The sequence below is a fragment of the Narcine bancroftii genome, chromosome 3, assembly GCF_036971445.1.
Source record: "Narcine bancroftii isolate sNarBan1 chromosome 3, sNarBan1.hap1, whole genome shotgun sequence".
NCBI lineage: Eukaryota > Metazoa > Chordata > Chondrichthyes > Torpediniformes > Narcinidae > Narcine > Narcine bancroftii.
The window spans coordinates 327,925,805-327,951,375 of NC_091471.1; the positions used below are offsets into that span (position 1 = coordinate 327,925,805).

Consider the following 25,571-nt stretch of genomic DNA (forward strand, 5'->3'; position numbering starts at 1 on the left):
ATTTCAGCCCCAACATGGCGAACACGGTGAATGCTGCCCTGAAACCCCTGGAGACTTTGTCCCGCATTGTCAACCAGCCGAGCAGCCTCTTCGGCAGCAAGAATGCATCGAACAAGAACAAGTCTGAGCAGGACACCAACATCACCAGCAGCGATGCCAACGGCAACCCTCCGGACACCGGTGAGTGCAGCTCTCCCCCCCCACCCCCCCTCCTGGATTCGGCACAGTGGGCCTGCCTGGTGATGCCTTCAGCCAGGGATTCAACAGAGTGGCCTGCAGGCGTAGGGGTCAAGGGCCACACACAAACATCGCTGTAGAAAATCCACAGGTCAAGCAATGTCTAGAGCCTAAAGGGTATCCAGGGCTCATTGTTAAGGAAGACCAAGGCCCATTCATCAAGTGTACCCTGGGTGCATCGTCAAGGGTAGGGATGGGGCAGGAGAATGAGGAAGAAGGGGAGGAGGGAGGAAGGGGACAGGGGAGGAGAAGGGGGAGGAGGATAGGACGAAAGGGGCAGGGGGAGGAGTACAGGCCAACAGCTAAGGGTAGAAGAGATGGGGGAAGAGTTAGCTGAATTGAGAGGGAAGGAAAGGTGGAGGGAAGCTGGAGGAAAGGAGACAGGGATGGGGAAGACAGTGACAGGGGAGTGGCCTAATGGAAACTGAAGAAGTCGATGTTAATGCTGTCTGACTGGGGAGTGCCTGTAAGGAATACAAAGCGTTGTTCCTTCAATTTGCGGGTGGCCTCTGTTTGATGGTATGTGAGGCCATGTTGGAATGGAGGCAGGGTGTGGAATTGATATGGTTGGCCACTGAGAGGCAGAAGCAGAATTGCTGGAGGAATTCAGCACATCTTGCAGCGTCCATTGGAGGGAAGGATGTATTGCTGACATTTCAGGCCTGAGCCCTTCCTCAGGGTAGCAGCAAGGAAAGGCTCAGGCCTGAAATGTTGGCAATACATCTTTGCCGTGGACGCTAAGAGACCACTGTACTGTGTTACTGCTGTAAACACAGTGCCTCGGCCAATGGGAGTTCTGTGGTACTGTAGCCGACAGAGTGAAGGTTTAGGCAGGAGGGTGGGTGGGAATGGGCTGGCAGCAGAGCCCGCAGGCAGAGGAGGAGGATATCGGAGTGTGGGAGAGGTTGGAGAAGTGGGTATGTAAGATAGATTTGAGTGCATGGAGGGCTGTGACAGGGAGGCCGCTGGGATTGTCGAGCCCATGGTCAACAATGGTTGAGACCTGTTGGGTACTAGGGGAGAGGCCAATGCACGAATGTGCCAGAAAAACTCACCAACATACAGTCTGAGAAGTTTTGGGCAGGAGGATAAGGGAGGGAGGGCACAGCAGGGAATGCCTCTGTGAAGGGAGAGGGTGGGTAGCTGGAGGGATGGGGAAGGGAGGGAGAACGGGGAGTGGGCTAGTAAAAACCGGAGAAGTCGATGTTACTGCCATCCGGTTGGAGGGTGGCCAGACAGAACAATTTGTGGGTGGCCCTGGTTTGGCGGGGCGCAAACGGCGAGCTGGACTTCCTTTTGCCTCCGAGGAAGGCAAAGCACTGGGTAGTGTCGTGGTGGGCGGACCAGCCTGCGTCGCTGGCGATGTAGACTCAAAGCTCGCTTCAGCTCACCACTGCTGCCCAGGCACTCTCTCGCCGCACGTTCACAGAGGCCCTGGCTGGCATCAGCTCTAAATTTTCTTCTTTTTCCTCAAATTGACCAGGTGAGAGTGGCGAGGCAGAGGCGCAGGAAGGCCATGCGACCCCCGGAGTGGGGGATGGCGACATCATGGATGGGGAGCCCGAGGCAGACACGGTGGTGATCACTGGGCAGACGGAGGTGCTGAATGCCCAGGAGATGCAGGTAACTGCCTCCCCACTTTGCCTGACCTTGCGGGGGTCAGCCTGGTGAGAGAGGAAAGAGTAGAATGGATAGCTGTTCAAATCCTTCCTGGCAGTGCCAGGAGGCTGTGAGGACGATCTGAATGGGGCTGCTTTACTTGTAAAGCTGAGATAGGATTTGGGAACAGACAACATCAAGTGTTTCTGGAGAATGTTTGTGGGGCCAGTGGAGAGGGGTACAGGGTTCTTTTATCATCATGTAATAACAGAAAAAATCTAATAATCACAAAAATCCATAATTTTCCCTGCCTTAAGGCAAACATAGTGTAACCATTAGAATTGCCACACATGCGCCTGTTGAAACCATTGACAGCGGCCTCCGGATCCAAACCTACAACACGGTCAGGATCCCCTCAGCACCCGAGTCTTTTTTGGGGATCTCTCCTTGCGCCCCCCAGCACCCTCTCGAATCCTGGCTCTGATTCCTGGTTGGGGTGGTCGGGGATGAAATCCCCCCCCCAATCCAGTGGGCGCTCCTGGGTTTAAGGGAAGAAAGGAGTCCAGTCACCCCCAGTGGAGCCTGATTTAGATTTGCAGCGGCCTGTCCCCAACGTTACGCCCCGCACTGGCGGTGACGGTCGTGGGCCAATGAGTCAGGGCTGCACCTCGGAAGAGGAGGGTGATTGGCAGGCGTAACACACAGGTTTGAGCTGCAGAGGATAATCCTTGACCTGTGACTCTCCCTCCACCCCCAGCGCTAGCAGTACCAGTTAACACATCCAGTAAGTAACCCTTCAGAGACAAGTCAAGTTAATTGTTGTTTGATTGCACAAGTATAACCTGAAGCAACAGTGTTCTCTGGTCCTCGGTGAAAAATAGGCAGACACACCCCCAAACATAACACACATGCAGACAAACAATACATACGCAGGACAAGTGGTAAAACATGAAAATCTGGACACTGCAGTTGAAGTAAAAATGCTGAAAGCTGGAGAAACTTAGCCAGTCAAACAGTGCCCTTTATGTAGCAAAGGTAAAATAAATACATCACTGATGTTTCAAGCTTGAGCCCTTCATCAAGGTTTGGAAAAATGTTGGTAGGCGTCCGAACAAAAGAGTTGGGGGCAGATGTGGTCGCAAAGTAGAAGGGAGGGGGGGAACAGCAGAGATCAAGGGGGCGAGGGTTGGCAAGGTGAAGGGAGAGGGAGGGAGGAGAAGGAGGGAAGGGGGAAGAGGAGAGCAGAATCCAGAAAAGTCAATATTAATGCCATCCGATTGGAGAGTGCCCAGACAGAAAATCAAGTGGAGTTCCTCCAATCTGTGGGTTGTCTTAATGGGACAATACATAAGGGCATGGTGTATGGGAGTGTGACGCAGAGTTGAAATGGTTGGCTACTGGGAGGTCCCTGTCACTGGTGCGGACGGAGCGAAGGTGCTTAGCGAAATGATCTCCCAATCTGCGCCCAATCTCTCCGATGATATGCAGGACAATTATTTCATCTGTACAAATAAGTGAATGTTGTTGAGAAAGGAAGGTATCTGCCTGCTGCCTTCCCTCGAGTGTTAGATGGTTAGTGTGAGGAGTTCCTTTGAGAGAGAGAGAGAGAAGCAAGTCAGTGTGGGCCTGAAGCAGCAAGTGTTGGGGAGATTGGCTGCTTCTCCGGGTTCCTTTCTGAAACTTAATTATCTTTTTAATTTTAAATTTAAATTGAGACCTACAGTGTGGTAACTGGCCCTTTTGTCCCTCAAGTCCGTTCTGCCCAATTACACCCTGTTGACCTACAACCCAGTAGGTTTTGGAGGGTGGGAGGAAACCTGAGCCCCAGGGGAGACCCACGCAGACAGCAGACATGGGGAGAACGTACACACTACTGACACTGATTTGAACCTCAGTTGCTGGCACTGAGTTGTGCTAACCACGACGTCAAGCGGGCCATGCCCCAGCAGGCCAGAGCACACAAGTGAGACAGGGAGAGGCATTATCGCCTTTCTGCGCGGGTAGGGTTGCGGATCTCTCATTCCAAGACAGATCGAATTCCTCTGCAGCAGCTTAGAAAATATAATTCAAGTGAAATTGGGGCGAAATTTTTAAATAGTCTTGGTGACAGACATCACAAAGGGTCTAAATTATTTTCGGAGAGATTGTTCAGGGCAGGAATGTGATTGCTGGCTCCAAACTCCCACGTTCTCTACTCGTTGCTGCTTCCGTGGGATGGGTGGGTCACGTTATGAATGGACGAATCCTGGTGTGAGCATGGGAAAACAGCATCTGGCCTGCCTGCTGAGCCTGAGGTGCCTCTCGCTGCTCTTTTCCAGGTGGAGAATGAGCTGGAGGACCTGATCGACGAGTTGCTGGAGAGGGACGTAGACACCGTGAGCAGCACCATCATCGGTAAGGCCCCCCAGGCAGGGTCCCGGCCTTCCTTTTCCTGACCGGCTGAGGGAAAGTGGGCAGGAAACTGCAGAATTTCGGAATGAACACATCTGTTGGGCTGTCATTTGTGCAGCATCCAGAGTGGGAACCGACAGAGGGTGAGGGCAGGAACGCTGTGGCGCCTCCCTCTCAGGCTGGTGGCTTGCGGCGCAATTGCTACATTCACTTTCGAGGTGGTGGGGCGGTAGGTGGGGGAGGGGGGGGTTGAGCACCAGGGAGAGCCAGAGTGGGGTAGGGTAATTGAAGGCTTTGCTGCCAGCTTGTGACTCTGGTGCCAAAGTTGAAGGGGACCAGTCACGGAGCAGGAAAGGGGGGGTGCTGTGGCCTTGGGAACACGATACCAAAAATGGTAGAAGGGCAGGGCAAATGCTACACTCGGTAGGGGTTGATGAAGCCAAGGGGAGGTGATGCCACACCGTTGAACAACCAACGTTGCCGCAGGAAGGTGAACAAGAGCCTACATGGTTTACTGCTGTGAGTTGGAAGGCATCTTCACTTTCCTTCCTTCCCCACCCCCCCCCCCCCCCCAACCCCACCTCTTTACCGTTTTGTCTGATCTTCCCTATTCCTCCAGTCTTGCCACAGGAACTTGCTCCCCTCGGCACAACGGCGAAACTGGGAGTTCCTGGCTTGTTCCCTTCCTCCTTTGTTCCACCCTCCCCACCAGAATCCCCCCATCCCAACCTTGACTGCGGCAAGCTTTCTGGCGACTCACAGTGGATTTTCCCCGGCCCTCAAGCAGCTTCTACCCACTGCGGCTAGACACTCCCACCTGTACCACCTCCCCGGACTACTGCTTGGAACAGGCATTGCCAGGAACCAAAGGGAGACTAACCGTTTGCCTCTCCAAGCTGCCTCTGGGCCAGCACCTAGCAACCTTGCAAGGAGACTTTAAATCCACCCCACTGCTGAGCCCCTTCTTCCTTACGAGAACTCTGGAACCTCCCCACACTGACCAGCGAGGGATGCCCAGCTCCAGTGCACATGACATAGAACACTAGAGCACAGTACAGGCCATTCGGCCCTCCCTCCCTACCCTGTAACCCTCTATTTTTCTTCCATCCATGTGTCTTAAGAGTCTTAATGCCCCTAATGATCCAGTGTCCACTACCACCCCTGCAAGGAATTCCAAGCCCCCACTACTCTCTGTGTCAAAAGCTTACCCCTAAACTTCCCTCCCTTCACTTTGTACAGATGTTCTCTGGTGTTTGCTGACCCTGCCCTGGCAAACAGAAATTGGCCGTCCACCCTATCTAAGCCTCTCAGAATCTTGTTGACCTCTACCAAGTCTCCTTCTCTGCTCCAAAGAGAAAAGTCCCAGCTCTACTCACCTTGCCTCATAAAGATTTATTTTCCAATCCAGACAACATCCCAGTCAATCTACTCTGCACCCTCTCCAGAGCTTCCACGTCCTTCCTGTAATGAGGTGACCAGAACTGAACGCAATCCTGCGTGCGGTCTCACCAGAGATTTGTAGAGCTGCAACATGACCTCTCTACTGATCTCATTCCCGCACCCACCACCCCCCTTCCCCAATACCCAGTGAAATATCTCTGAAATTAAAATTCAAAGCTCTGCGATGGCGAGAGAGTCTTATTGACCCGCCCCCCCCTCCCCCCCATCCCCCCCCCCCCCCCACAAGTGCATGCTCCCAGCCCGAGCCCTCGAGCTCCGGAGTGGTCCCGGAGGCGATCGTGGGCAGTGTCGAATGCGCTGCCGCGGCCTTGCATTCACGTCTTGTATTTTTATTTCCTCCCTCCGGTGCCACAGCTTGCAGGAGTACTGAGGATGAGTCCCAGGAGGATGTGTTGATGGATGAGGCTCCCTCAAATCTCAGTCAGGCGCCCACTCTGCAGGCCAACCGAGAAGGTACAACAAGAAAACGAACCAACCGTCTTTGCTGTTGTGCAGAAGGAGAGCCCTCTTTTCCCACCTGAGTTTTTTTTTTGAAAAGTTTTCTATGTGCAGCAGGCAAAGAAGTGGGCAGTGCTCGAAACCTTGGGAAATTGAAGGGGGCGAGTGTCTGATCATTTCCCATCTCCATTCCCTCTCCATAGAACAGTCTCATCTCCCTCTCTTCCCCTCTCTCCCCATCCCAACCAGTTCTAATACCTTCCCACCTCTCCACCCGGCAGTCTTACCCCCCTCCCCGTTCCTCCCAGTAGTTGCTCCATCCATCTGCCCTTCTCCCCTCACCCCCCACCCCTCCCCTCTTTAGTAAGCAGCGGACGGGAAGGCTTTCGTCAATGAGAGGGACTTCCTCACAAGCACCCAGTTTTCGCTGTTGGCCCTGTGGTTCCATCGATGGGCGTGAGAGCCAGTGTTTGGGGTCTGTTGGAGTGCTGGGGATGATGGGGAGGTGGAGGGGATTGGTGATGGAACCGGGTTCATTCCAGCAGCTTGTCTTCTCTGCCGCTGTTGTCGGAGTGCAATGCAGCACGGAAACCGCCCCCACAAGTCAATGATCCCCATTTGCTTTTGTCCCGTCCGTGTCAGTGGTGACGGCATTATAAAGGGAGGGCCGCCCACATGCACCTCCCTTTGGCCTCTATGGCACGGGATCGGATTCAAGGGGACCTGTGGAACAGCATGGCCAACAGCAAGCAGCAGAGGCGTGTGGCAGGCTTGTCTGCGGAGTGGCTCCACCTGAGAGACCTTCCGCGGGGAGGCTCCACGAGAGGCCTTCTGCAGGGAGGCTGGGAGTTCGGTGGCTATCAGTGGTCTGGGTGGGTGTTGGAACTGCGAGCTGATGAATGGAGGAGGGGAAGAAGATGGGACAGATCCCTTTGCTCCACACAACCCCATTTGAATATTGGAGGCTGAGATCTCTCTGCATTTGCTTAGGGATAGTGGGAGCTGCTCGGTGTCTAGGTTGTTCTGTCACTAGTATCGGAGACCAGAGGACTCGCCAGGATCGAGATCGGTCAGACCATCACTTGAGAGAGAGAGGCGTGTTCAGAGCCATTGGGGACAAGCAGATGGACCACGTGGGGTCGATAATGTTTCCTTCAGCACCAGAGTGGACCATTGGCCCAATGCCCTCCTTCACTGGAGACGGGTGGACAATGTCCCCGGGCCATGAGCATCATCACTTCACCAAGGACCTTACACCTTCACCACGTCAGAGCCGAGATTGCCTGCTAGTCCAGATTCCAGTGTACGTGGGTGTGACATTCAAGGCACTTCACTTCGAGACCTTTTCACTGTGGTGTTCCCAGCATTCCCTTTGTCAGCTTCAGCTGCCACCATGAAGCCAAGGTTTGTTGGGATCAAACGAGCAGGTACCATGTCATGTGCTGACATAGAGCAGACCAACTGGCAGAAGAAGTGGTCAGCCGTCTCGGCTGTTACCTCCCACCACCAGCTCACCCGGACCGTCCTGGAGATGCATACCTGCTCCCGCTCCTGATAGGTGGAATCCCGCCCAGGGAGAAGTCAATTCGGGCCCTTGAGAAGCACTGGCATAGCCACCCTTAGCACCTGACCCTCTCCCTGCAACGACGCGACTTGGAGTTGCGTGTCATCGATGTGTGTGCCAGAGAACAATGCAGGCACAGTGCCAGAGAAACTGTGGAGCGGGACGCCGTAGATCCTGCCTTTGGAAGAGGAGCAGGAGAATCCCTCCCAGGGGCTTGGTGCCTCTCCCACTGAAGGAGCATAAGCTGCATGGGATCCTGTCGCTGCATGCACCGCTCCCTTTCTCGTCAGCTGTCGAGAAAACACTTTCAGCTGTTTGAAGGAACGGTTGCCCATTAAGAAGGTTCTCACTTGAGATGTCAGTGATTGGCAAGTTGACTTTCTCGGAGGGTGGGGGTTGTGGCCTTTTGCGTGAAGCCCGCTCTGCCCGGGTTCACCTGGTTTGCCTTCCGTGCAGATTCCATGAATATCCTGGATCCTGATGACGAGGAGCACACGCAGGAGGAAGACAGTAGTGGGAGCAACGAAGACGACGATGACAGCCAGGATGAGGACGAGGAGGAGGAGGAAGATGAAGACGATCAGGTGAGGGGGTGAGAGAGGCACTGGGGACGTACCTCGGGGCTTGTTCTTCCCTTTCTCTCGCCTCCCCCCCCCCCCCCCCCCCCCCATCCAGCGCACACCATCCACCCTTGCTGACCTGGGGTCACCCTCACCAACTGCTGGTGTCCCGGAATCTGGATCCAGCAGCCACGGGGTGGACAGGGCACCAGAGAAGCTTCATCGGTTGGGGCACTGGGTGCGGGAGTTGGGATCTTGTGTTACACTTGTGGTCACTCAGCCACAGGAAGGGTGTCACTGTGCGTGGAAAGGGTGCAGGTAAGATTTCCCACGTCTTGGCTTGGACTGGAGAAAGGCTAGAGTGAAGCCCCAGCTCTTCCTGTCTCTGCTTTTTCCTCCTTGAAGCAAAGGGAGCCCAGGGCAACCTTGTCAAATGCCTTGCTAAAATCCATGTTATCCACATCTATCACCCTCCCCTCATCAATTTCTTTTATGACCTCCTCAATAAACTCAATTAGGCTTGTGAGCATGACCTTCCCTTCACAAAGCCATGCTGATTATCTTTGAGTAGACTCTACTTCTCCAAATGCTCATAGATCCTGTCCTTAAGAATCCTCTCCATTAGTTTGCACCCCACTGATGTGAAACTCACCACTCTATAATTCCCAGGATTCTCCTGATTACCTTTTTTGAAACCAAGGGACTACATTTACCATTCTCCAATCCTCCGGTGCCTACGCTGCAGCTAGAGAGGACTCAAAGATCATAGCTACTGCCCCAGCTACCTCTTCCCACAGCTGTGGAGAGGGGGCAGAGGAGAATGACTAGGATGTCGCCCGGATTGGGAAACAAGTCTTATGAGGCAAAGTCAGTAGAGCTGGGACCTTTCTATTCTGAGAGGCAGAGAGAGGGTAGATGGTCAGTGCCTGTTTCCTAAGACAGGATCAGCAAATACCAGAGGACGTCTGGACAAAGTGAAGGGAGGGAAGTTTTTAAGGGTGAGCTTTGTTTACACAGGGAGTTGTGGGGGCCTGGAATGCCTCGACGGTCGGCGTTGGTGGTGGAGGCTGGAACAATAGGGGCATTTAAGAGACTCCTAGACCGGCTCATGGATGAAAGGAAAATAAAGGGTTATAGGGTAGGGAGGGTTTAGTACTTTTTTTTAAGGAATATATGGGTCGGCACAATATCAAGGGCTGAATGGCCTGTACTGTTATGTATAGAGGTTTACAAAACTATCAGGGGCATTGATATGGTCAGTCTTTATTCTCTCCCCTATCCTCCCAAGGTAGGAACGTCTAAAACTAGAGGGCATAGGTTTTAGGTGAGGGGGGAAAGGTTTAAAGGGAGGCTGAGGGGCGTCTTGTTCACACAGAAAGTGGTGGGTGTGTGGAACAAGGTACAAAAGCTACACAAGACCTTGGTAAGACCCCACTTGGAATATTGTGTGCACTTCTGGTCACAAAAGGAATGTGAATGCTTTGGAGATGGTGCAGAGGAGATTTACAAGGATGCTGTCTGGATTGGAGACCACGCCTTTGAGGCTGAGTGAACTTGGTCTTTTTTCCTGGGAGATCTGCTGGGTGAGGAGATGACCTGATAGAGGTGTACGAGATGAGAGACGTTGATCGTGTGGATGCTTGGGACTTCTTGTTGAAGAAAGGATGTACTGACATTGGAGAGGGTTCAGAGGAGATTCACAAGAATGATTCTGGGAATGAAAGGATTATCATACAGATTGATGGCTTTTGCCATGTACTTGCTAAAATTTAGGAGAATGAGGGGGCGGGAATCTCATTGAAGTGTTTTGAATGTTGAAAGGCTTGGACAGAGTAGATGTAGAAAAGTTGTTTCCCACGGTGGGAGAGTCCAGGTCAAGAGGGTGCAACCCTGAATGGGAGGGCATCTCTGGCATTAATTTCAAGAGGAATAGAATACAAGAGCAGGGTTGTGATGTTGAGGCTTTATAAGGCCTCACTTGTGAGCAGTTTTGGGCTCCTCTTTCAAGAAAGGATGTCCTGACATTTTAAAGACTTTGGAGGAGGTTCACAAGGATGATTCCAGGAATTAAAGGGTCTTCATACGAGGAGCATTTAACGGGAATGTAAGATGCACACAATTAAGAGTTCTCTAGACCAGCCATTCTTATCCGGGGCCCGTTGCCTTCCTGGGGGGGCCACAGTCTTGTTTTCCTTTCACCTCACGTTACATAAACCTTTTTATGTAGTCGGTAGGGGAGAAGTACACTCTGAGCAGAGTCTCAGGAGGTCACAGCCAGAAAAATGGCTGATCCAGGCGCCATAAAGGGAGGAAAAAATTAATCTAAAAGGAAGGGAACAATAATAAGTGTTCACCATTGTATGCAATAAACATGCCTGTGGTATTGGCAGGACGCTGGAGACTGCTGGACAGCTCAGCAGGTTGATCAGCTTCCACGGGATGAAGAGGACTTGCCTTGCACTTGAGTACACCTTCAAGTTCATTGCCAAGTTGGCTGCCTGTGCCGCCAAGCCCTAAGGAAGGGCTCTAGTGTGGAGGAACAGAGAAACCTTGGGTTCCAAATCCATCAATCTCTCAAAATCGCCATGCAGGTTGATAGGACAGTTGAGAAGGCCTATGGGACACTAGGCTTCATTAGTTGGGCGATGGAGTTCAGGAGTCGAGAGGTCTATAAATCTCTGGTGAGACCCCACTTGGAGGATTGTGTTCAGTTCTGGTCAGCTCATTACAGGAAGGACGTGGAGGCTGTGGAGAGGAGACTGACCAGGATGTTGCCTGGATTGGAAAATAAATCTTTATGATGCAAGGTCAGCAGAGCTGAGACTTTCTCTTAGGAGTGTTGAAGGGTGAGAGGAGACTTGATAGAGTTCTACAAGATTCTGAGAGCCATAGATAAGGTGGTCAGCCAGCATCTGTTTCCCAGGGCAGGATCAGCAAACACGAGGACGTCTGGACAAAGTGAAGGGAGGAATGTTCAGGGATATTTTTTTTAACTCAGAGAGATGTGTGGGCCTGGAATGCATTGCCGTGGAAGCTGGAACAATAGGGGCATTTAAGAGACTTCTTAGACACGTGGATAGAATAAAAATTGAGTGTTACGGGGTAGGAAGGGTTTAGGTTTTTTTTGGGGGTAGTATACATTAGTTGAAACAACATCAAGGGCCTGTACTGTGCTGCTATGTTCTATGAAACGTCAATCCCACTGACATGGCCTGAAACCCCAGCTGAGCTCCCCAAGCAGAACCCAGGGAGTCATGGCACTTCGAGGTGTGCATCCGAGAATGAGGGTGGTGAGGATTTCATTGAGACTGCCAGTTCCCATTTTATATTCTCTCCCCCCCCCCACCTTCTGCTCTTGTCTTTCCAACCCTTGGCACATTACCCAACCTGGGTGTTTACCTTCCTCCTCCGTGGAGGTGCACATCCTGTGTGTTGGAAGGCTTGGAGTTGAGGGCGACACCCTGCAGGACCAGTGGGGGATCCTTGACTCGCTCCTGCCCTCCCCTGGGCCAAATGGTGGAGCAGCTGTAACGGTAGCGCTGCTGCTGGTGCAGACCCGGGGGAGTGGAGACCCAGCGCTGCTCCATAGGGTCCTACTGCCCAGTCCAACTATGGGCAGCTCAGCACAGACTTTAAACGTTGATGGTGGTTTATCCTGCAACTGCGGGAGTTGCAGACACCTGTGCTGACAGCAGACCACGAAGGGTCACGGACTCCGGGGTGGGGAGCAGCGGTCTGGAGCATGGGCACCAGAAAATGGGGAGAATACTTCGTTTGAGAAGGAGAAGCAGAGGAGACATCCCTTCAGGACCGTTAACACGGTAGTGGACCAGCGAGGTCAAAGGATTTACAACAGGCTCCGACTGCTGGAGACTGGCTGAGGGGGTACCAGGTATCAGCCGGGATGTGAGAGGGTGCCTTGGGTGGGAGGGGCTCGTTCCTGATTGTGTCGGAGGTTCTGATCTGGAGATCGTGTTGTGGCTTCGGGAGCGCTAGAGGCAAATACATGGATACTCATGTCTCTGAAGGGACTCTCATTTGCTTCTCTGTATCTGACTGTAAGGAGTATTAGACAATTTTTGCTAATGGATAATCTTCGTCTGCCTTACCATATATAATTATATAACAGTTTATGGCATGGAAACAGGCCATCTTGGCCCTTCAAGTCCACGCCGGTTCACTCAAACAATTCCGCTAGATCCCCCCACATATCTACCTATCTACAGCTGTGATATTATCCCTTTCCAATGCCATTTCCTCCATTCCTTCCCTATTCCTCTTGAAATATCTAAACTCCAGAACTTCAAGCAGCCAATTGTGTCCTTGTGTCAGCAAGTTCTCTGTAATGTCAATGCTGTGTTCATCATCCTTTACGGTGGACTAAAGGAGATTTTGTGTAATATTTCACCTGTTTTAGAGAACAATTACAGCACAGAAACAGGCCACCTCAGCCCTTCTAGTCTATGTTAAAATTGAGCCCGCATTTACCACCTCAGCTCGTCCCACACTCTCATCACTCTGTGTGAAGAAGTTCCCCCTAAACTTTTCCCCTTTCGCTCTTAACCCATGTCCTCAGTGGGAAAAGTCGACCTAAATTTACTTTGTCCCCCTCATAATTTTAAATACCTCGATCAAATCTTCCCTAATTCTTCTATGTTCCAGGGAATAAAGTCTGAACCTGTTTAACCTTGCCCTGTAACTCAGTTCCTGAAGTCCGGGTAGCATCCTTGTAATTCTTCTCTGCACTCTTTCTATCTTATTGATATCTTTCCTGTAGTTCGGTGACTAAAACTGCAAACAATTCTCCAAATTTGGCCTCACCGATGTCTTGTACAACTTTACCATCATATCCCAACTTCTGTACTTAATACTTTGATTTATGAAGGCCAAGATGCCAAAAGCTCTCTATATAACCTTATCCACCTGTGATGCCACTTTAAAGGAATTAATTCTGTGTTCCCAGGTCCCTCTGTCCTCCCGTACTCCTCAGTGCCTGACCATTCACCGTGTACGTTCTTTCTTGGTTTGTCCTTCCAAAATGCAGCACCTCACACTTGTCTGCATTAAATTGACAATAAGAGAATTTTGAAACTGAGTGCTTCACTGGGCTGCCACCCTCTTGCCTTCGCAGGACGATGAGGAAGGAGAGGAAGAGGAGGGAGATGAGGATGACGAGGATGAGGAGGGGTCGGAGATGGAGCTGGATGAGGACTATCCAGACATCGACGAGTCACTCGTCCGCTTTGACCGTGAGGACGACCTGATCATCGAGTTCGACAACATGTTCTCCACGGCAGGTAGGACCTTGGCTTAGGGTGGGTGGGGGACTCTCGACCGAAGAAACTGGTGTGGCGGCATCCCATGCTTGATCCAAGGGCTGACACAGTAGGAGCATGTGGAGGGACTCCGAAACGAAACCCCACTGTTTGATAAGTGGTGGATGAATGAGGGCCGCACTCCTTTTCCGGTGCAGGGAAGGGCCCGTGCTTGAACCATCACCTCTGCCTTTACGTGGACCGCTCTGTCTCGCATTTTCCACACTTCCATTTCACGCTAACCCCTCGTTTCCTCAGCTCAAGCTCAGCTCAAATCCACCATGATCTGACAGAGTCACTGTTCACTCTGCATGAACGGTGTCATGGGTCAATCCCTGACTCTCTACCGTCAAGCAGAAGCCTCCATCCTACTGTAGAACACTATGGCATAGAAAATAATCTGTGCCACACTTTCATTCTGCTTAGTTCCACTGACCTGCACCTGGACCATTGTGCTCTGAACCATTTTTGTAAATGTTAGAATTGACATTTACCAGACTCTGGCCTGGTGGTGGGAGAAGCAGGTTGAATTTCACAAGGATGGGCAGTGAATCGTGTTCAGAGAAGATGCCACGTTTCATTTCAGTGCCTGTAAACACACAGAAATACTGGAGGAACTCAGCAGGTCCACAGGAGGTAAAGATGTATTACTGACGTTCCGGTCCTGAGCCCTTCTGCAAGGTATCGCGGTCTGAACGACATTCACAGTGTTTCATTTCCTCCTTCCCGTGCCTGGCCTGGGGTTAGGAGCAGAGCACAGGAGCAGGTTCCCTTGGCCCCCAGTTTGTATTAAAACGCAGCTGTGCCCCCTCCCTGCACGTCCACATCTGTACAGAAGTCTCATTGACGTGACTGTTGCACCTGTTTCCACCGCTGTCCCTAGCAGTCCGTTCCGGCACCCGCCATTCTCTGTGAAAGGTAAAATAATTTGCCCCGTGCATCTCCTTCAAACTTTCCACAGCTGAAACCACGGTCTGCAAGCACATGTCATCTGTTGATGCGATTCAAACAAAGGCGGGTACATTCGGACCATTATTTGCACAGGAAGGATTTGGCAGGGAGATGGATCGAGTAGCTGAATCAGCACACACGTGTCTCTACCGCCTCCTGGAGATGGTCATCTTGCTCCCATGCTGCTTCATTCTGTGGGGCAGTACAGAGGCAGCTTCGTTCGACATCTCCCACAACCCCTCCCCCCCCATCCCCGTCCTCAAGAAGTGTCCGGGGAGGGGCATCGGGATGAGCATAGTGATCACAGAGGGGGATTTGTTCTGCATCCCCTACAAACCCTCCCCCCCCCCCCCCCCCCCCCCCCGGCCGGTCTTCAGGAAGTGGAGGGGGGGCATTAGGAAGAGCTCAGTGTCTGGAGTCATTCTGTGAATGTGGTGCAGAAGGGGGCTTCTTTCTGCCTCCGCCAAGCCCCCCCGCCACCATTCTCAGGGATATGTTGAACAAGTTAGGACTTTGTTCCCTGGAGCATAGAAGATGCAAACCGGAGGATATTGGTTAAGGTTCATGGATGGGAGAGGTATGGAGGGATATGGACTGGGTGCAGGTCAGTGGAACTGGGCAGAATAATAGTTTGGCATAGACTAGAAGGGCGAAAGAGCCTGTTTTCTGCACTGTAGTGTTCTGTGGAGTTGGGATGTGATGGTAAACTTGTTCAAGACATTGGTGAGGCCAAATTTGGAGAATTGTGTGCAGTTTTGGTCACCGAACTACAGGAAAGATATCAATAAGATAGAAAGAGACCAGAGAAGATTTACTGAGATGTTGCCCAGACTTCAGGAACTGAGTCACAGGGAAAGGTTAAACAGGTTCAGACTTTATTCCCTGGAGCGTAGAAGAATGAGGGGAGATTTGATCGAGGCGTTTAAAATTACGATGGGGACAGACAGAGTAAATTTAGATCGGCTTTTTCCACTGAGGGCAGGTAAGGTACAAACCAGAGGAAGTAAAACCTCTAGACACCGTGGTTGAATTGCTGAGTTTCTGCAGCATTTTGTTTTTACTAACCAAAGGATGTGAGTTAAGAGTGAAAGGGGAAAGGTTTAGGGGGAACTTGTTCACACAGAGAGTTGTGGGAGTGTGGAACGAGTTGAATGCAGGCTTAATTTTGACATTTAAGAAAATTTTGGACAGGTATTTGGTTCGGAGGGGTATGATAAGTGGGATGAGGCAGAATAATAAGTCAGCACAGAATAGAAGGGCCGAAATAGTGTTCGAAGTGTCCATGAAGGCATTGGAGTGAATGCCATGCCTGGGTGGGTCATGGTCTCCACACTAACTCTCTCTCTCTCCCTCCCTCCCTTCCCCCCACCTCTCTCTCTCTTCCCCCCCCTTCCCCCCACCTCTCTCTCTCTTCCCCACCCCCCCCCACCCCCAGCCGACATCCCCCCAGCCCCAGGCAACATCCCCGCCACACACCCGCTCATGGTACGGCATGCGGACCACAGCGCCCTGACCCTTGGCACAGGCTCCTCCACCACCCGGCTGACTCAGGGCATCGGGCGTAGCCAACGGGCCATCCGGCCGTTTGCAGCCAACACTGGCCACACCATCCATGTGCACTACCCTGGCAACCGGCAGCCCAACCCACCGCTCATCCTGCAACGGTAAGGTCTTGGATCCGCGGGGGGGAAGGAGGTAAGCTTGTCGCATACTCTTGCTGCCCTGTTCCCACTCACTCACCCCTCACCCCCGCCAAGCCTCTGCTCTTCTCCTCAGCTCCCGCTCCCTCCCTCGGCTTGCTGCTCATTTCCCCACTGACCCTTCAGCCCCTGTTCCCCACTCCTCCTCCCTCTTCCTCTCTTCTCTCCCTCCCCGCTTCTCCCTTCCTCAGTCTTCTTTCCCTTCCCTCCTCTCCCTCCCTCCCTTCCTCCCTCCTCTCCCCTTCTCTCTCTGCCCTCTCCCTTCTCCCTCCCTCCCCTCTTCTCCCTCCTGCCCTCTCCCTCTTCTCCCTCCTGCCCTCTCCCTTCCCCCTCCTGCCCTCCCCTCACTCCTCTTCTCCCTCCTGCCCTCCCCATCTTTTCCCTCCTGCCCTCCCCATCTTTTCCCTCCTGCCCTCCCCCATCTTTTCCCTCCTGCTCTCCCCCAATCTTTTCCCTCCTGCTCTCCCCCAATCTTTTCCCTCCTGCCCTCCCCATCTTTTCCCTCCTGCCACCCACCATCTTTTCCCTCCTGCCACCCACCATCTTTTCCCTCCTGCCCTCCCCCCATCTTTTCCCTCCTGCCCTCCCCCCATCTTTTCCCTCCTGCCCTCCCCCCATCTTTTCCCTCCTGCCCTCCCCCATCTTTTCCCTCCTGCCCTCCCCCATCTTTTCCCTCCTGCCCTCCCCCATCTTTTTCCTCCTGCCCTCCACATCTTTTCCCTCCTGCCCTCCCCCCATCTTTTCCCTCCTGCCTTCCCCCCATCTTTTCCCTCCTGCCCTTCCCCCATCTTTTCCCTCCTGCCTTCCCCCCATCTTTTCCCTCCTGCCCTCCCCCCATCTTTTCCCTCCTGCCCTCCCCCCATCTTTTCCCTCCTGCCCTCCCCCCATCTTTTCCCTCCTGCCCTCCCCCCATCTTTTCCCTCCTGCCCTCCCCCCATCTTTTCCCTCCTGCCCTCCCCCATCTTTTCCCTCCTGCCCTCCCCCATCTTTTCCCTCCTGCCCTCCCCCATCTTTTCCCTCCTGCCCTCCCCCCATCTTTTCCCTCCTGCCCTCCCCCATCTTTTTCCTCCTGCCCTCCACATCTTTTCCCTCCTGCCCTCCCCCCATCTTTTCCCTCCTGCCCTCCCCCATCTTTTCCCTCCTGCCCTTCCCCCATCTTTTCCCTCCTGCCCTCCCCCCATCTTTTCCCTCCTGCCCTCCCCCCATCTTTTCCCTCCTGCCCTCCCCCCATCTTTTCCCTCCTGCCCTCCCCCATCTTTTCCCTCCTGCCCTCCCCCCATCTTTTCCCTCCTGCCCTCCCCCATCTTTTCCCTCCTGCCCTCCCCCCATCTTTTCCCTCCTGCCCTTCCCCCATCTTTTCCCTCCTGCCTTCCCCCCATCTTTTCCCTCCTGCCCTCCCCCATCTTTTCCCTCCTGCCCTCCCCCCATCTTTTCCCTCCTGCCCTCCCCCATCTTTTCCCTCCTGCCCTCCCCCATCTTTTCCCTCCTGCCCTCCCCCCATCTTTTCCCTCCTGCCCTCCCCCATCTTTTTCCTCCTGCCCTCCACATCTTTTCCCTCCTGCCCTCCCCCATCTTTTCCCTCCTGCCCTTCCCCCATCTTTTCCCTCCTGCCCTTCCCCCATCTTTTCCCTCCTGCCCTAACCATCTTCTCACCCTCCTCCCTCATCTCTCCCTCCCCTCCCTCTTCCCATCTTTTCTCCCTCCTCATTGGTAATGTCCCAAACCCTAGAGTGGTTGTGTCCAGATCCCTGCACTGACTGTGACCCCCCCCCCCCAGAGAACCAGGGCTGCCAGTGCCTCTGCTGATACTTAGCCTTCCCCCACCCAGGTTGCTCGGACCCTCAGCGGCCGCAGACATCCTGCAGCTCAGCAGCAGCCTACCTCTGCAGAGCCGCGGCCGGGCCCGGCTATTGGTGGGTAATGACGATGTGCATATCATCGCCCGGTCCGACGATGACCTCCTGGACGACTTCTTCCACGACCAGACCACCACTACCAGCCAAGCAGGTAAACCTCCCGCCCTCCGCCCTGCTTGTGTTACCCAGTATACCATCAGAGGCCCTTCGGCACACCTGTCGCCAGATTCCCACCCTTCAATCTGGGCTCCAGAGTCTGATTGACAGCTGCCAGTGATGATAATGCATTAGTATGGTTTATGGGGCATTGAAATTCTTGCAACAGTCAAACAAGTACTTTCTCCAAGAAAATAAAGTGGCTCCAACAGCCAACAGTACATCTGAACGAAACCAAGTATGACATGACACCATCTCCAATTTTCCCGATAATACCGCGGTAGTGGGTTGTTCAGGTTGAATCTATTATCTGGTGCCCTGTGGTTTGGCAAGTTTTGAATTTGCCGACGTTAGTACAAACTCCTGACAGACAGCATGGGTGTCGAACCCTGGTCCCGATTACTGGCACTGTAAAGATCGAATCTGCCGCCGGTAGTACAAACTCCTTACAGACAGCACAGGGCTCAAACCCTGGTCCCGTTCGCTGGCACTGTAAAGATTGAATCTGCCGCCGTTAGTACAAACTCCTTACAGACAGCACAGGGCTCAAACCCTGGTCTCGATCGCTGGCACTGTAAAGATCGAATCTGCTGCAATCGGGACTGGCGTTCAAGCCCCATGTTGTTTGTAAGGAGTTGGTACTAACAGTGGCAGATTCAACCTTTACAGCATCAATGATCGGGACTGGGGTTCAAGCCCCGTGCTGTCTGTGAGGAGTTTGTACTAACATTCCCATCGCTGATGCTGTAAAGGCGTTGCGCCAATCGTTACGCTAACCGTGCTGCCCCACAGAATTATTTCCTGTTTTAAGCTTTGTCTTCCTTTGATATGTTTACATAGGGGGGGGGTCCCTTAGGGGGTCAATTTCCCACTTTTTCTGTGGTCCAGCAATGACCAGGTCCCAACGTCACCGGAATAGAGGTCCAACCTGTATAAACAAGGGCGATGTCAGCATACAGGAGGGAGAATGAAAACCTGACTGCATGGTGCACCAATAACCTCACACTCAATGTCATACTTCAGATTTATGGTCAAAGTACACACGTGACATCACATACAACCCCAACATTTTTTTATCCTGCAGGCGCGGCAGAATCACCACTTATTGACAGCGTAAAAAAACCATACGCAATGTATACATGAAAAGAAATGTGAACAAACTGCAATACAGAGAGGAAAAAAAAATCAATAAAGTGCACAAGTGCAAGTCCTTAAATTAGTCCCTGATTAAGTTTGTTGTTGAGGAGTCTTACGGTGGAGGGGGAGCAGTTGTTCCTGAACCTGGTGGTGTGAGTCTTGTGGCCCTTAGGCCTCTTTCCTGATGGTAGCAGCAAGAACAGAGCGTGTGCTGGGTGGTGAGGATCCTTGATGATCACTGCTACTCTCTGACCAGCATGCCACGTAGACATTCTCAACAGTGGGGGAGGGTTTTGCCTGTGATGTCCTAGGCTGTGTCCACTACCTTTTGCGGGCTTTGCACTCAGGGGTATTGGTGTCCCCTGTACCAGACTGTGATGCAGACTTTCCACCACCCATCTAGAAATTTGCCGGGGTTTCCGGTGTTGAACTGAACCTCTGCAAATTCCTGAGGAAGTCAAGACACTGACGTGCTTTGATCACAATGCCATTAGTGTGTGGGGTTCAGGATCGATCCTCCGAGATAGTGGCTCCAAAGAACTTATCCTCTCCACCTCTTGATCTCCCAGTGATCACTGGATCGTGCACCTCTGGCTTTCCCTTCCTGAAGTCAACAATCAGCTCCTTAGTTTAGGTAACGTTGTGTGTGGGGTTGTTGTTGTGTACCGTTCAGCCAAGTTGCTTCTTGCCCCTTTTCTCCTTGCTTGAGTAAAAAAAATAGACTGACTTTAGAGATGATGCAGAGGAGGTCCACCAGGTTGTTTCCAGAGATTAGTCACTTGGATCCACGCCCATGGAAGTTCAGAAGATTGAAGGAGATCAGAAAGAAACATAAAATGATGAAAGGAATAGATCGGATTGAAGCAAGGAGGTTATTTCCACTGATGGGTGACGCTAGAAAGAGCCTCGAGATTCGGTGGGGCACAATTCGGGCGGAGGTGAGGAGGAACCGCTTCTGCCAGAGAGAAGGGAATCCGGTGAATTCTCCGCTCAAGGAAGCAGAAGAGGCCACCTCCATTAAATGTGTTCGAGACGCAGGAAGGATGGAGGATTATGGGGAGGAGGCAGCTGGGTGGAGCTCAATCGGCCCCAATCTCACTGAAGGGGGCAACAGGCTTGACGGTCTGAATGGCTGTCCTCGCTCCCCCCTTCTGACCTTAAACATTGAAACTGTCCGTTGCCCAGGCTGTCGTGCAGTGAATCCTTGCCTTTAAATTGTTCTCTGACCCTCCGGCTACCACGCAAGCCTAGTTTGACAACCCTGTTCTCCCTGCAGATTCCAGTGGTGGCCATCCCATTCCCCACTCCACCCGCAACCTCATCCTCCCCGGTCCTGATGATGTCCTTCTATTTATTGTTTGTGTGTGCACAGGTACCCTGTCCAGCATCCCGACTGCGCTGACCCGCTGGACTGAGGAGTGCAAGGTGCTCGATGCAGAAAGCATGCACGACTGCGTGGCGGGTAAGTTTGCGTGATGGGTGGCCTCAGATTGCAAGCGGTACTCCCGAATTAATCTAGTCCAATCACGGTGGGGAGGGGTGTGGGTTGGGGCAGTCTCGATCATGGTGTCGGTGTCATTTATGCTGACAGCAGTGTGTTTCCCTTTGGATCAGACTTGAGCGGGATTGGAACCCATGGCAGTCAAGGTTTCACAGTACAGAGATGAGCAATGCTGCTCAACTTGTCCCTGCTGATGAAGACTCAACCCATTGGCCTATGTTTGTCCCACAAGCCTTCCTGATTCATGGACACGGGAATGGTCCCCACCTCCGCCACTTCCCCTGGCAGCTCGTTCCATTCAGCCTCTGTTCTGTCTGGAAAACTTTGCCCTTCACATCTGTTATGTCTTTCCCCTCTTAAACCCATGCTTTTAAGCCAAGTTTATCGTCATCTGATTGAACAAGTACAACCAGACGAGGGACGGAAGGGGTCCTCAACGATTTTACGCGCCCTCTTCAGACATCAATCCCGGTAGTTTGTGTCGATTTAGTGTGGGGGAGAGGGAGACTCCAGTGATCCTGTTTGCTGCTCTTGTGGACCTGCAGATTGGGCTTTGATTTCTTACACAAGATTCTTTTATTGTCATTTAATACCAAAGGTGTAATATTACACAAAATTGAATTTAGTCTGCCATAAGGCAAAGATTCGCTTTCATCAGAGAGTTCCCTTGGATTTGCCTCCAGTGCTCTCACAGCCACACAGAGTCCAGTCCAAACCACTGGCAGTCTGAGCTCCAGATCCAAATCTCCAACACAATCAGGAACCCTTCGGCACCCTTGGCACCCTCTTGGTTCCGATACCTGGTACCCCATTCAGCCATTTTCCAGCCAGTTTCCGCAGCCCGATGCGAGTTCCTTGACTGCAGTGTCCAGCCGCCCGCGCGAGTTCCTCATCTCAAGTCACCAACAGCCCACCACCTGTGTCTTAAAAGCTGCAGAGCCTCTTGCTGGTCCACCATCGTGGTCACCATCCCTTGGGTAGTCTCCTCTGTTTCTCCATCTCAAAAGGGAGTGGGGGGAGTCCTCCCCATTTTCTAGTGCCTTGCACCAGTCTTCTGCTTCTCTGGAGACTGCCACCCCTCAAGGCTGCTGCCAAAAAAGCCACCATCTTGGTCCCAGGCCCCATGGTCGAAGGATTTTGTTAGACATTGGCTCCTTGAAAAGGCTGTTTAAAGCCTGTACAGAGCCATCAGTAGTCAAACTGGGCCAACACCTCTCCCCCTGTCCTCAACCCCTCCCTCACTCCCTCAGCCCAGGTTTCTCAGTTCTACGTTGCTCCCTGGGTTCTGCTGTCAGCAGAGGAGGGCTCATTTTGACAGTTGTGTTGGAGAAAAATGCTGCCCTCTCCCCTCTGGGAAATCAGAGAGATACAGATAGGTTAGGTGCATGGGCAAGAGTCTGGCAGATGGAGTACAATGTGAGGTTATCAAATTTGGAAGGAGGAATGGTGTTTAAATAAATTTAAATGCTGCTGTGCAGAAGGACGTGGGAATTCTGTCGTATGAATCTCAAAAAGTTGGTTTATGGGTGCAACAGGCTGTTGAGAAGACCAATGGGACGTCGGCCTTCATTGCTGCAGGGATTGAGTTTTGGAGCAGGGAGGTCCTGGTGAGGCCGCATCTGGAAAACCACGTGCAGTTCTGGACTCCTGACTTGGGGAGGATGTTCTGGCTTTAGAGACGGCGCAGAGGAGATTCCAGAGATTAGGGGGTTGGCCTACAAGGAGAGATTGAGACATCTGGGACTGGACTCTCTGGAATTGATAAGAATGAGGGGAGATCTTGTAGAAACGTATAAAATTATGAAAGGCGTAGATAAGATGGAAGTTGGTAAGTTGTTCCCATGGGTTAGGGAGACCAGAACGAGGGGACATCGCCTCAAGATCCAGGGGAGTAGATTTAGGATGGAGGGGAATCAGAGGGTAGGGAATCTGTGGAATTCGCTGCCCATTAAAGCAGTGGAGGAGACCTCAGTAAATATATTTAAGACAAGATTGAATAGGTTTTTACATCGAAGGGGAATTAAGGGATGTGGGGAAAAGGAGATGAGCTGATCATAAGATCAGCCACGATCACATTGAATGGCGGTCATGGGCAAGATGGTCGACTCCTGTTCCTTTTTCTTTTGGAAGCATTCAGAGCTCTGTTCTAACCCCCCACCTTCCCATTTCCTTTTTGGCCCAGTGGTGAAGCTGCCCATTATCCAACACCTGGAATCTCTGCGCGACGAAGAACTGGAGGAACGGCGGGAGAAACGGAGAAAGCAGCTGGCCGAGGAAGAGGCTAGGCGGGAGGAGAAGGCCAAGGAGGAGAAGGAGAACAAGGAGCAGAATGCAGCGGTGAGTGGGTGGCTGCCAGGCATTGGCCTCTCCGGCTCTAGGCTCCAATCCCCAGCCTCCCCTGCCTCCGTCATGGCAGGAGGTGCAGAGCCCACCATCCCCAAAAACCTGCAGGGCTCGACCCGAGAGTCTGCCAACGCTGGGGTGGTGCTGGAGAAACTCAGGGCATAAAGCCACGGTGGGCGACCATTTAATTTTAAATTCAGACATACTGTACAGCACATTAACAGGCCATTTTGGCCCACGAGTAGGTACCGGGGTTGTAGGTTCATTGGGCAGCACGGGCTCGTGGACTGAATTGGCCTGTTATCATGCTGTATGCCTAAATTTAAAATTTAAAGGTTGCCCACCGCCGATAAAAAGAGTCGATGATGTTTCAAGCCTGGGCCTATGACCTCTTGCCTGTGCTCCTTTCCCCTCCTCCTCCTCCCCCATTTTATTCCAGCCTCTGCCTGGTTTATTGTGCACCTTAAGGACCTCAGGACTGAAGGGTTGGTCACCCTTTTACAAACAGCTTTTCCAAGTGAAGCAACAGGTCACTTGCGAATCTGCAGGGGTCATCTACTGCATCTGGCAACCTCCTATGTGACTGGGCGCAGACTGGGAGATGGCTTAATCGAGCACCTCAGCTCTGTCCGCTGCAGTCAAAGGGATCTCCCAGTGGCCACCCATTTTAATTTCCCATCCCATTTCCTTGCCATCATGTCTGTTCATGGTCTCGTGTACTATCAGACTGAGACCACCCACAAACTGGAGGAACAACACCTTATCTTCCATCTGGGCACCCTTCAACCGAGAAATGCCCCGTCTCCTTCCCTCTAGTTCTGTCTGTCTGTCTGTATCTCTCTCTTTTCCCTTTTTGGTTAATGGATCATTTTGGTTAATGGAACTTCAGATATGGGGAAATGTACTACATTTTTCAATGTTTGCCTGCTGTAAAGGCAAACAAAGTCATCAGGAGCACTGCCTGGTGTAAATCCCTCAACTGAAGTCACCAGCAGCCTTCTGCTCCTGTACCATATGGTGGCCCAGTTTAAAGGTTCCTTTTATTGTTGCATAATAATCTTTCTTCTTCTTTGGCTTGGCTTCGCGGACGAAGATTTATGGAGGGGGTAAAAAGTCCACGTCAGCTGCAGGCTCGTTTGTGGCTGACAAGTCCGATGCGGGACAGGCAGACGCGGTTGCAGGGGAAAATTGGTGGGTTGGGGTTGGGTGTTGGGTTTTTCCTCCTTTGCCTTTTGTCAGTGAGGTAGGCTCTGCGGTCTTCTTCAAAGGAGGTTGCTGCCCGCCAAACTGTGAGGCGCCAAGATGCACGGTTTGAGGCGTTATCAGCCCACTGGCGGTGGTCAATGTGGCAGGCACCAAGAGATTTCTTTAGGCAGTCCTTGTACCTTTTCTTTGGTGCACCTCTGTCACGGTGGCCAGTGGAGAGCTCGCCATATAACACGATCTTGGGAAGGCGATGGTCCTCCATTCTGGAGACGTGACCCATCCAGCTCAGCTGGATCTTCAGCAGCGTGGACTCGATGCTGTCGACCTCTGCCATCTCGAGTACTTCGACGTTAGGGATGAAAGCGCTCCAATGGATGTTGAGGATGGAGCGGAGACAACGCTGGTGGAAGCGTTCTAGGAGCCGTAGGTGGTGCCGGTAGAGGACCCGTGATTCGGAGCCGAACAGGAGTGTGGGTATGACAACGGCTCTGTATACGCTTATCTTTGTGAGGTTTTTCAGTTGGTTGTTTTTCCAGACTCTTTTGTGTAGTCTTCCAAAGGCGCTATTTGCCTTGGCGTGTCTGTTGTCTATCTCATTGCATAATAATACATAAAAATGTAATAGACAAGATAAGCTTCAACTTTTCCCAGCTGTAAGGCAAAGAGGCACTGTGAGCATTGCCCGGCGCACCTTGCAGCATGAGGGAAAGAAGCAAAAGAGAGGCTCTTCAGTGTCCGTGGATTGGCCTCCAGCGCTCCTGCAGCCTCTCAAACTCCAGTTACTTGGAATTGATGCTTTATCCGCTGGAAAGATACTTCTGTGGATGTGTTCATCCTTTGGTTTGTTTCGTCACTGATTCAACTTTCCTGAACTATTTTCCCAACAGGCTACAGGTTCAACCGGTGCTGCCAACTCATCCATTCAAGGTGACAAGAATCAGGCAGGTTAGTTACCAGGCAGTCTGCAGCTTATGGCTTGTGGCTTCTGTGTGATCCCAGAGAGACTTCAGCAGACCCTGGGGACTGTATATGAGAGACAGGATGCTGAAGATCAATTGCCCGATCATCACCACTCTTGTTCTTCCACATTCCATGACTAAAGCTCAAAATCATTTGCATCCAGACCAGCTTCTCCACACCGTCCCATCACACACTC

General features: G+C 52.2%; 1 protein-coding gene across 10 annotated transcripts in view; it reads left to right on the forward strand.

Moving 5' to 3' along the window:
• Positions 1-25,571, forward strand: part of huwe1 (HECT, UBA and WWE domain containing E3 ubiquitin protein ligase 1) — a 283,531-nt gene that overhangs the window by 202,177 nt on the left and 55,783 nt on the right. For 9 of the 10 annotated variants that reach the window (XM_069929120.1, XM_069929126.1, XM_069929127.1 and 6 more), the window contains 11 exons: positions 8-180; positions 1,721-1,860; positions 4,155-4,230; positions 6,043-6,141; positions 8,147-8,274; positions 13,382-13,547; positions 15,952-16,180; positions 18,045-18,223; positions 20,738-20,827; positions 23,049-23,203; positions 25,303-25,360. In XM_069929120.1, coding sequence (XP_069785221.1) covers positions 8-180; positions 1,721-1,860; positions 4,155-4,230; positions 6,043-6,141; positions 8,147-8,274; positions 13,382-13,547; positions 15,952-16,180; positions 18,045-18,223; positions 20,738-20,827; positions 23,049-23,203; positions 25,303-25,360 — 1,493 coding nt within the window. The remainder of the gene's footprint in view (positions 1-7; positions 181-1,720; positions 1,861-4,154; positions 4,231-6,042; positions 6,142-8,146; positions 8,275-13,381; positions 13,548-15,951; positions 16,181-18,044; positions 18,224-20,737; positions 20,828-23,048; positions 23,204-25,302; positions 25,361-25,571) is intronic. The other variant, XM_069929125.1, reaches the window with a different exon arrangement.